General features: G+C 44.9%; 1 protein-coding gene across 1 annotated transcript in view; it reads right to left on the bottom strand.

Annotated features, from left to right (window-relative positions):
* CEP170B (centrosomal protein 170B) overlaps positions 1–12105 on the bottom strand; it is a 53496-nt gene that overhangs the window by 20132 nt on the left and 21259 nt on the right. Inside the window, exons 7-10 of the mRNA XM_026048617.1 lie at positions 7442–7543; positions 6007–6483; positions 2215–2975; positions 94–282 (exon numbers count right to left, since the gene is read on the bottom strand). Coding sequence (XP_025904402.1) covers positions 94–282; positions 2215–2975; positions 6007–6483; positions 7442–7543 — 1529 coding nt within the window. The remainder of the gene's footprint in view (positions 1–93; positions 283–2214; positions 2976–6006; positions 6484–7441; positions 7544–12105) is intronic.

Below are 12105 nucleotides of genomic sequence, written 5' to 3'. Positions count from 1 at the left end.
AAATGGAAATCAGTTCGTGCACCACATTCCTTCCAGACAGAAAACCCACCTACACTTCTACCATCCCATCAAATCCACCGGGACTGCTCATACCTGCGTTTCAGCCTGAGACCCACTCATAGTTTTTGAGGCGAATGCCTGAAGCAAGGGCGGCTTCTGACTAGTGCCATTTTCACTGATTAGATGTTGATGAGAACCAGCATCGTCTTTTTCACCTTTTATTACTGGCCTAAAGGCTGAAGATATCCTGGAAAACTCGGGTGACTCGAGAACACCAAAAACCTGTAAGAGTCGTTGCACAGGAAAAATTAAGAAAAAAAAAAGTAATAGCTTAAAATCCAAATTCACAAAACATTAGTCACATGCAAAGTCTGTTCTCAAATGGCAAGAGACACATGCTAATCCTCCCATAAAAATTAAATATATCATTATTCTCTGCTACTCTTTAGTAGCAGGAAAATATAGACATAGGACTTCACTCACACCCACCTTTTCTCCCTCCCTTGTCATTTCACTGCTCTGCCTTTAATAGCAGCRACTTTCATAGACGGAAGCCCTGAGAAATTTAGGATGATTGTCATTAAAGTGCTCTGCCAGCTAATTAGCTAATTCATGGAGAACTAAATTAAAAAAAGAGAAGAATACATCTTTGTCAGGGGGCTGACAAAGGGAACACTGTTCTGCCATGTAAAGACCTGTGGAACGATTCACCTCTGAAGCAGCTGAGTGTTTGAGCTAGCTGGCGAGATTCCCCCTGGAGATAAACAGGCTCTGTTGCAGGGATGAACACAGCCCGTGCCTCAGGAGGGCTCATTTTGCTTCCTTGACCAAAAATACTTCAGAGAGGGTGCTACCACAGAAGGTTCTTAGAATCAGGCAGAAGAGGCCACTCCAGAGCCCGCTCTCACTTTTACTACGTGATGAGACGTGCATGTGTGGCAGGGGGACAGCAAAGTCACGCCAGTAAAGCTGGAATTATTGTTTTACGTCCTGGACAGAGAAACTGAGGCCCACTTATAAGTTATCTCCCAAGTATTAGGTCTCCATCTCACTAAGTCTACAGCAGAATCAGGGCCTGAGCTTGGTCTGCTTGCCTGTCAGGACTATCTCCACTCCTCAGAAATAATAGTGCTTTGTGCTATCTTCTCATATTCTCCTATCAGAGCAATTAACTGCCTCATGTCAGGATTAGGAGCTATCTTTGGCTTAAACACAAAGGTGACCCTGCCCTGCAAGCTTCCGATCATGTCTCAAGTAAGATGCCAAGAACAAGTGTAATAAATAAATGAAAGAAGCCTGATCTGTGTGGGCAGACCACACCGCTYTAAAGCCATATTCAATTAAGGCTTCCTTTAAAGCTCACCCTCCTTCCTACACTCACACTAAGTCTTCATAGCAACTTGCCAGTTCTGTTTTCATAATAAACAGATGAAAGTTAAACCTGAAAGTCATCCAAATTCGGTTTGCCTTGGGGATGTTTAGTCAAGTGGGTATTTCTAAGCCTCTCCTAGATCTATTTTTTCGGCTATTGTTCACTTTACAAAAAACAAATGAGTACAGATCCCTCTAGCATTGCCTCTGCCCCAGACCACTCCCTTTGCTATCTGGACTAGCTGGCACTTGCCTTGCCAGCCCTACCTTTCTAACAAAGCAAAACCAAACACAGAACCACCTACCTCTACCGGCTTGTGAATGATAASGACAACCAGCCCTCGGCCTGCGTTTCTGTGAGCCTAGCCCGGGATGCAGCTCCCGTTTCGGAGCGGCAGCAGGAGGTGTGAGCAGTCCTGGAGCACAGAGCTGCTCTCTTCCACAGCTCTCGACAGCATCAGCCCCATCTTTACCCTGAGCTTGCTGTTGCCTTTCTCTCTAACATATAGCAAGACTTGAGATTTTGCATGCAAATCCTGTTTTGGTGGCAAAGTGGCCTTTTTTTGCAAGGGTTTTGCACGGGTTACCTTGCCTGCTTGCACTTGGTGGGCTTTTTGTTTGCTTGTGGTTCTATTTTGTTTGTTTATACCTTCACACCCACCCCCAATATATATCAGCTCGGACACTTTCCCATTCCTAAATATACAACCCCTCTGCACCCAGCTCGAAAGGGAGCAGGCTTTGATGGCAACAGCTAGTGAAGCTGGGTTACTGCAGCTTGTGCTGAAGGGCCCAAGCCTTCAGTCCTCAACTTGTCAGCCAGCTCAGAAAAGTGACGTTTACCTGATCTATCATTTTTCGTGCTTCCTCCACCTCTTTATCCTGTGACTCTGTCTCGATGGTGTAAGTGCCCGTCTCACTCACGCTGTCCTCCTCATCGTTCCTCCTGGTCTGGGCTGACTTCACCTCGGGAGGTGGAGCAGTGGCCGATTCTGGTTCTGATGATATAACCACTCGGGGAGCTACGGGCATGGGCAGAGGTACTGGTTTCTCAGCACTTGGCTTCCCAGACTGAGCAGTCTCACGCAGATACTCAGCCATAAAATCCTGAGCCATTTTAGACTTCCTCCCAACGCTCCCATAAGTTCTGGCTGACGATTTGGAAGTGGAGGAGGAAGAGTTGATCCTATCTTCAGTCTTCTCTCTCTTGAAGGAACCAGTTCTTTGGGCTCCAGAGGAGCTGTTGGCCGGTTTTCCCGCCTGAGCCCCAAGGTGGGATGAGGGCGCTGCATTTCCCGGCTTCTCCGCGGGCACCGCGTTCTTGCGCTTTTCAACCTTGCCCTTGAGCCCCGGGTCGGTGTCGCTCTGGGAGGAGTGAGCGCTGTGCGTGAAGGACTGCGAGCGCTTCTTCCGTGGCGTGTCCTCGAAGAACTCGATGACGAAGGCCTGCTTGTTGTGGAGCATCTCGTGGGGATCGCGCCTCATCTGGCGCTGCAGCCGCGTTTGCTCTGCGGCGCGTTCACTGCCCGTCGCCGACTCCTTTTCTGCCTTGGGCGCCACAGGGTCTTCGGAGTCGCTCTGTGTCCCGTCCTCGTGTCTATTGCCTGCAAATAAGTTGCACAGATCTCATATTCATGTTCTCAGTTGCTGAGGCCCTAGCTTTAACTTGCAGCTGGAACGTATTTATTTTTAGTTAAAAGGCATTTCTACCATGCTAACAGGACGGTGTCAGATCAGGTGAAAAGAGGAGAGGCTTACYGACACCTCACCTTGCACAACTCACTGGCTACCAACTTATTAAAAACAACTTCAGAAATCATTTTAACCTTCTGGGGTTTTGATTTTTTAACATTGATCATCTTAGACACCTGATGTCTTGTTTCTTTCTTGCCATTTAAATAAAAACAAAGACATTATTTTGCTCTTCTACTCAATCACCCCCATTTAGGAGCACGTATTCTCTTCGTTTCAGAGCAGAAAATTCCCTTGTAGAACTGAAGTAAAAAAAAAAAAAAAAAAACCCCACATGATGAAAAAGTCCAATGATCAATGCATCCATTTTATCCTCCTCTACAAGAGGGCATAAAACAAGAGCTAACAGAAAAGTGAACTTGCAGGATTCTTTATTTTTCCCRAGTATTTAGAGTTACACCATAACACCCCAAGAGTCACACCATCCTACCACCAGCTGAGCGAAAGGTTAAATAATTACTCAGAATTAACTAAAAATAAGCTTGAGTTAATTTTCACTTATCTTAGAGAGAAACATCAGCATAACCTTTGCTTTCCACCTGTGATGCTCTGCCCCTTAAGATSTTAGCTCGGGGCTTTCAGAAGGAGAGGCAGTTAAAGTAAAACAAACAGGAAAACAAACCTTTTTTTGGAGAAGGAAACAGGTGTGAAGGCACACAACACGACTCAGCCAACGACTGGGAACCTGTCATCGGGAGAACGGGGAAAGAGGTCTCTGCGCTCTAGACTGTAACATGCAGGAATATATACTGGCTAAAACACCACGTGTTTGAAAGGGGAACTGCTCAAACCTACTTTGCAAGTTCTCCAGACACAAGGGTGAAGACCATTTATTACCTCAAGTTAGCTGTGAAAGATGGGAATTTAACACAAGAACCATTCAAACCCAGGAGCCAGGCCTCTGAAGAGTTTCCTAACACCCTCCTGAAGAAAGCCAGTTGGCTTTGCATTGTGCCCTAAAGGCTGMTAAGCCCCATCCTTGCCAGGGAAAGTTCTTAGATTAAAGGGTCATGGCTGAGAGCTCTCTTGGATGTAAAATGGTGAGGATGCAAGGAAAAGGACCTGCTACGCTGACAAATATCCCTGCAGAACACCACGTCCTTCTCAAAKGGCTAGGGCACAACTCTCTAGTCTGGATACCAGGCTTTATGTTCACCATGTTGTTCCTAGCGAACAAATGTTACTMAGGAACCACCACGGAGGGCCTCTCAGCACTCCTGAAGACTCAAAGCTGGTTGGCAGCCAGCTGGAGCCTCCAAGACATCTTCAAAAATTGCCCCACAGGAAGAACACGTTACACAGCTATCCAGACTGTCGCAGATAAATGACATGCTGTCCTCTGCCAAAGAGAAGGTGGATAAACACCCAGAGCCACCAGCACTGTAATTCTTTTTTTGAGTCTATTTACTCAAATGACCAAAGAGTTGATTTTCTGATATGCTAATAAAATATCTCAATTTCTTTCAAAGTCTCATGGACAGTAAAGAGCAAATGCAGTCTAGTGCTCTCTCTAGGATGAGCAGCAGGATGAGTATCAGTAGCCAGCTCTTTAGTAGTTCTGCACTGTTCTTTTAGAGAAAATTAAGTCATATTTTATTCCCTACAGACAAGGCTCTCTAGCAAGTCAACAGAAGTCCAGTATCTCAATGATAAAAATGAAAACAAAACCTACCATCTACTGAAAAGAAGACCTTAAATAACCCGGCAGGACAGCTCAGTGGTGACAAAAGAGTTCAATTTCTATGTCATGCCAAACCCCAGGGCTGGAAATGCTAGACCTTCTTGACCATAGAGGCTTCTCAGAAACTGCACACAAAACAGCAAGTTGGAAGCATAATAGGTAAAATTCCTTATATTTAAAAGGAGGATTTCTCCAACAATGACTGAGCAAATACTGAGGACAATTAAAGTAGTGATCTCTTTTAAAAATGTGTTATACTCAAGCACAGGTGAGTCAGTAACCTTCAATATGACTTCGTCAGTCAATGGCCCAGTTTGAAACGACAGCTTCTGCAGGACCTCTGAATACAAAGGCGGCGAGAATTCAGGAAGCAGCGATCTTTCTCTAGTTGTACAGCGCTTGCTCCAAGAAAGGCTTCCAAGCAAACCTGGATCTTGCAAAATGTTTGCAAAAGCCCAAGAAAGAATCACTGTTCCCACCAGCTGTCTAAGCACAAAGCTCCAAACTACACTTCACACTTTTGAAAATCTCTAACACATTCCTCCAAGGTCTGTGTAACAAGTCTGTAAAATCTGGAGTTGTTGAATGCAGCAGGAATTCAGAGAAGCTTCAAGAGAAGGAGCCTTTTTTTCCATAAGCATAACTACTTATTTCACTGGTGACCATGCACATCTCCACTATGTCACCAGTTTCCATCTCAAAAGCTCTGTTTTCAATCTAAGAGGCTCTAGTTATGACAGCAGCAGCTAACCACAATTAGAATCTTTTACACTACATCTAAAGAGCAAAAGTCATTCCTTCGGGTAACAGAAGCCAAGAGAAGAAAATCCACTGGTATACGTCTGTTTATCAGTCTGCCTGACCACAYGAAGGTCATTTCAGATATGTAATAATCAAAATCCCTTCTTTCCCAAGCAACATTATTGCCAAGATGGTGTTACAGATGTGGAGCAACCAGTCTGTCCCTAGGCCAGTATGAAATACAGCTTCAGGGTGGGACAAAAAGCCTGCTAAGCAGGTTCAAAGCCATTAACAGTCACTAAAAAAAAAAAAAAAAAATTAAAAAAAACCCCTTCATTTTGCAAATTTGGGATAGAGACTGACTGCAATTTTCCTCGATAGAAGAAGGGCTTCTGTCTTTATTATGATGCTGTGACACAGCCAACAGAAAACTCTGTCCACATGACATGACATTCACTCACCTTTAAGCGTCCTCACGTGAACTGGCAGGTCACTCTTTGTGCTGAACACATCATCTCCTGGAGACTGTCGTCTCATCAAGCTGGGGTCATTCTGGACAAGCCAGTCAGCCACTTTGCTCTCTGCTGACATCACTTCTGTGTGAGCGGGTTCCTTACCGAACGGTCTTCTCTGTCTGAGCGAAAATTTAGTTACATGATCTTTTATTTTTATTTTACCAGGGGTACAGTCGTCAAACTCAATGGTGAAAGAGGCATGACTTTGCACAACTGGGGTCACTATTGCATCAACATCCTTTGTGGGTATTTCGTGGACCTGTGTTTCTGGAGACTTTGATGGCTGCTGAAATTCTTTAGTTGGGATCTCAAAGTAACTTGGCTCTCTCCGGAACGCAAACACAGACTGTTCTTGGGAATCTCTATAAGCAGAAATGTTACCATTCAGCTCTTCTTCATGTTGCGTTATCTCTTTTGATCTTTCTACAGAAAAAACGCCGGAGGCAAAAAGAGTATTAAATTCACAGACAAACATTAGCTGAAGTTGCTGAAATGAATGGTGGCATTTTAAGGTTTCTGTCTGCCTGATGTGGACAAGAGATACTCTGCTTCATTTCACTGAATTCGCTTCCACTCGCACAGCTGCTCAGCCTTTTACAGTGTCATTTCACAGGAAAAACTCGAGTGTCCAAATTAATTATGTTTGTAGCAATGAGGTTTAATCCTTTAACATTAGCAAGGACACAATACATCCTAACACACTCTTGAAGTAGTACCCAAACCCCTTGGCCAGGTGGGTGATTTAACTTACTTCCATTTCTTGGCAAAGCTACAAGCTCATAACTCCTTCCTATCAGATACTCTGCACATGCATAGAAATTAAACATTGTTTCGTGCAGTAAAAAAATGTGTGTTCAACGGAAGCATCAAGTTTACTGCATAGATTCAAAGGAAAAAAAAAAGCACCTATCAAGTATATAGATTCACAATAATGGGAATAGAAAGGGTTTCAAAGATGATGATGTGAGAAATAGCAAACTTTCAGGTCAATCAAATCTGGTCAATGCATTTGTTCTTAACTTGCCTCTTAGATGAGAAGCTCCAGGGAGACAGGTACGCACTAYATAGATTAGTCACATGAGCTACATATGACCACATGCAGCACTGCTGTATAAAAAGGCCTCCAACAAGCTTGACAAGGCCTCTTCCATAGACACTAAATCAGTCCACGGCTGCAGTTTTTTAAAATTTTCACACATGTTAGGGGAAACATTTTATTTCCCAATGTTTTTTGTTTCACTGACAGCAATCTGCGCATAGCACTGTGCAGGTATGAGCACAAAAAGGCAGCAAATAAAGTCTTAGAGTAGGATGTATTTGCACAGCAAAATCAAAAGCACGCTGCATTTCTGCCCCCTCCCTAAGRGACGATCTGCATTACCTGAGTAGTGCTCCTCGTGTCTTCTGTCCTCCTTGTTATTTGCATCATCTTCCCCCCACCAGGAGGGCTGGCCATAAAGAGGGGTGCGATAAGTGTTGGTCTCTAGAAACAGGATAAACAAGGGTTTGGACATAGAAAACATCCATTTCCCAGACTGACTGAAGTTAAGCATGTCCCAACAGAAAAAAATAGTCAGATGAGTTGACACATCTCATTATAATAATCTCAAACCATATGCAACAATAATTATGTTCAATCTTAAAAAAAAAAAAATCTGCTAATAAGATGCTGATTCCGGCTTCATCCASTTTCTCTCATACCTGTGTTTCTTTCGTGACCTCCCTCCCTTTCCAGCCTAGTCACATTCACAGAAGGTGGGAGAGTGCTGCCCTTCCTGGCCCCACCACGTATCGATCTGAGAATTTTTTGCAACCTTTTATACCTTCCCCCTACATAATACACATAATACACATAATACACATCCATAATACACAAGGAATTTTTGAAATGCTAAAAACTGACGGAAAATGGTAAAACTATCTCCTTATACATACAGAAGATGCAAACACCTGCTCTCAAGATTACAGTCAAAGGAGGCAGGTTCTGGAGTCACTGTGGGACAGAGGATTTTCTCCTGGTGGAGATTCCTTTAAGATGCGACATATCAAAGATTTGCTCTGTTTGGAGAGCACTCGGAGGAAAATCACACTTCATCACAACAGGTACCCAAAGGAACCRATCCACTGGTTCTCATTTATCTCCCATGAAACAAGATTATATTTTAGGAATGCCTTGGGCTGCTGTTGTTTATATAAGAGGTAAAAGGAATACATCTCAATTTACCTGTGGCAGTAGCAGCTATTATTAAACTATTACAAAAACATAAGTGACGCAAACAAAACAGCTCGAGTCCCTTCACATTACGGTGGCAGTGACACAAACAGAAACCAGGGGCTCAGGCCAACACAAGACCACGTTCCTGTATCATTAGCACCAGTTTGTGCCATTAAACCACACGTTGCTTTGTTTGAAGGAGCCCTCAAAAGAGCCCTGCACTTCTGCAGTCCCCACTTTAATAAGGATACGACAGAGAACAGTTGTTAGAATGAAAAGGGGAATGAGAAGAGGAAGGGGAATTAAGTCAAAGACAAGAGAAGACCAAATTTACGTTGCTGTTTCTAACATGATACAAATCCAGTGACCACTATTTCATGTGTTTTATTTCCCTAGAACACTTCCATACATATATATATATATATATATATATATATATATATATATATATTAGTATGCTCACACATTCATACTCCACAGGCAAAAGTTTTGCTTTTGAGATTCAGCCCACTGGCCCTTTTCAGAGATGTTCTTCATGTTGCAAAATTAAATGCGCTGCCTCCCTTCACACTGACGATCAAAAGAGGCTGAAAACATTACTCCCTTCTGCCTAGAGTGCACAGAAGAGAAACTGTATTCCCATTATGTAGGTGGCCTTTGAAAGTTCAAAGGAGGAAGCGTTTCTCAACATGAATAAATCGGAATTGCCAAGCAATACATTTTGTAATTGTGGATGGGTAAACCACTTTAGGGGAAGAAAAAARGAAAAAAGAACTATTCAAAAGCTTGTCAGTGAAGAGAGGAACCCAAACATATCGTCWGCTAGGCTGAGATCATCTGTCATTCAGCCTAGCAGAAACTCATCACCTCCTCATCATCTACCCATGTACCAGGAGACACCTTTTAGGCAGGTGCTCCAACAGATCATTACTCTCTAAAGCACAACATTAATCTGGGGTCCATTGACAAATGTGAGTCAGGGCTGGGAGAAGGAGCCCAGGATCCCAGGGTTATGGCCAAATCCAGCACCAACCACATCCAAGCTAATCCACGGCTGAAGACCTTAGGCACACCATGAAGGGCTCAAACCTGAAGAGATCTTTGAGGTTCTGGAGGCTTGTCTCAGATTAACAAAAGCAAATCTGACAAATACATTAACGAGTAATTTTAGGTTGTGGATGGAATAAATATGACTCTTTGCATTCCATTTGTCAAACTGGGCTAAGACAGCACAGTGAGGGCATCTGTCCTGCAGGACAGCCCTCTTCCCAGCATCTTTTYCAGCCCCAAGAGCTGTGCTCCTCACACAAGACGTGAACTACAGGGATAAAAGCAGATGGAGAAACAAGTTCATCTCGGTCAAAGTTTCTGGCTGAATGGGAACTTCGCTATCGCAAGACCAGAAACCCAGGAGCCGCTGCAGTCAGCGCATCAGGACTGCAGAGCATGGGCCCAGGTAGGGACCACTAGGGTGGGAGGCCCCTTTAGAGGAGCCCCATGTGGCCCTCACCACAACAGAGGTCCCGTTGTGCCCTCCGACATGACCCGGGCTCCAAGGCTTCACCTGACACCGTCACAGTCACTGCACTATTCTTCATTCTCCCTCTCTCCCTGCCTCCACGATGAACCACAGCATAACTTTAAAGAACACAGAAAGTACAGATGGGAAGCTGAGGAGTCAATGTCTCTTGCTGTTTGGGGACACTTTCAGTGTTTTAAGAGCAATTCATGTTTCCACTTCAAATTAATTTGCATTTTGTGCAACAACTTTATCAAGTRACACAGATGCCTTAACTCTCACCTATTCCTGAAAGGGGCCTTACCTGCTGTAAGTTCTCCACAATTTCAGAAGAGCTACATGAATTTGCCGTCCTGCCCGAGACAGAAACTACAGCCCCTTCTTAYTTGTCAGCACATCTGACCCAGGGGCCTCTCCTCCTTCCAGTTCTTAACAAGACAATGCTGCTTAAAAAAAAATAAATAATAAAATGAAAAGCTGAAGAATGGAGCCAAAACAGATGGCTGGGACAGAAGCAGGCGAGGGAGCGGCCTCGTATGCAGCTGTGCCAGCAGATCCTGGGGGCTTTGCCCTCCACCAGCTGGGATGCGTTTTGGGCAGCAACCTCAGCCTGGACAGAGCAGCAGGTCTGCCCGTGTGCTGACATCYGCACGGCTCCGAGCCCAGACTGTCTGTTGTGTTTTATGGTGCACGCTAAGGGCTCCTGCAAACCCACAGAGACTCGGGGCTTGCCCGGGTCAGTGGCGAAGCACGGGACCCCCGTGACAACGAACCACTCGCTCATCCTAACGATACGAGGCTTCCTCCAAGTGATGGCAGCTCGTTACCACCTCTCCCGACTCCATGCCAGGCTGGCCAGATGGTGCCAATTCATTTAGACATATTTCTTGGCTCGTGAATTCAGGCAGACAGCCTGAAAAGCATCCTTGCAGAGAGCTGAATTGAGGTCAGTACAAGCGCTCAGCCAGATAAATACCACGCTAGCGGTGACAGTGTAATACAGGAAAAACTACTGACAGGCACACGGTCTGCTCCTGGGTTTCAGTGTTTGGGCAGTCATTCGAGGAAAGAAAAAAAAGAAAAAAAGGCGGCTGTTGTAGCACAGAACAGGGGAGGTCCATTTGTTTAACAAGTCTGACAAGAACACGGCCTGCTAAATTAATACAGGACTATCAATCACGGGAAGACACCACAAAGCAAGAAAATGAGATGTTTGAATACAAAGGGGGTTTATTTATGGAGAAGTGAATCCCACAACACGGGAGCGGGACCAAAAATGCAGGTACTGAAAGGAGGAGGAGATAGGCTGCGTTCATGCAGCTTTCCACGAGCAAGGGCTTTCCTGATGAACACGCAGCTCCGTCGCGGTGGGGTTTGATTTCCTTTGAAGGGCTCTCCCACCGGCTGCCTGGCCGGGACAGCACCGAGGGCTGCGCTTCCCCCGGCTCCTCATAGAGCTTCAAACACTCAGGAGAGGCACAGACAACAGTGGCACATTTCTCTGCTGACAGAGGCACACGCAGCTTTGAAGCCTGCTGCAGCAAGTCATTAACAGAAGCAGGAGAAAGCCAGCTCGCTTTAAGTCAAGCTGGTTTTGATTCATTATTAATAACACAAACGTCCATCTTCAGAAGATGCAGAGCAGGCTTCTTATGGCAGAGGCCTTGGGGAGAAAAACACAATCTAGCTTTAACGTTTTAAAACTAATTCCTGAAGTCTCTGGCTTCTTTCCTGCTCTCCCAAACAGACAATTCTAACCTAGCAGGAATAAACATAAAGCAGTTCTTTGGCTCTCCCCTGCAGTGTTTATTTTGTGTGTGTTGCAAACGTAARCTCTGGTCTCTCTTTTTTTTCCTTTTGTTTTTAGGTTGCTGTGAACACACACAAATCCTGCAGGCTTTCAAGGATGACTGATAATCTCAAATTCATTTGTATCAATTAAGTGGTCAAGCCTGCAGCTGAAGGTACCACCAAACTAGCTTGGATTAGAAGCAGATACACCACCACTAAGGCCTTAAATTAGAGGCCAGAGAAGAGCTGTGTGTCTAAGTAACTATTACCATGATCTCATGGGGAAAGCAGCCGAGGACCATGGAAACCACYCCACAACGAGGCACGAGTCCTGCTGCCTCCGTCCAAACTGCCCGCTGATCTCARCACCAGGCACCACTGAGACTTTCCACTGGGCCCTTCTGCTTAGGAGCTGCTTTATAGCTAGGCCTAGACTAAGCAGCGCGAGAGCCTGTTCCACAGAACCGGGCAGAAACGCAAGTCAAGCCCTTGCGTTTGATGATGCCCCATTTCAGCAGGA

The sequence above is a fragment of the Nothoprocta perdicaria genome, unplaced genomic scaffold, assembly GCF_003342845.1.
Source record: "Nothoprocta perdicaria isolate Ctin4 unplaced genomic scaffold, notPer1 scaffold_56, whole genome shotgun sequence".
Taxonomy (NCBI): Eukaryota; Metazoa; Chordata; class Aves; order Tinamiformes; family Tinamidae; genus Nothoprocta; species Nothoprocta perdicaria.
The sequence above is the reverse complement of the archived record's forward strand: the minus strand, read 5'-3'. Positions and strand labels throughout refer to the sequence as shown.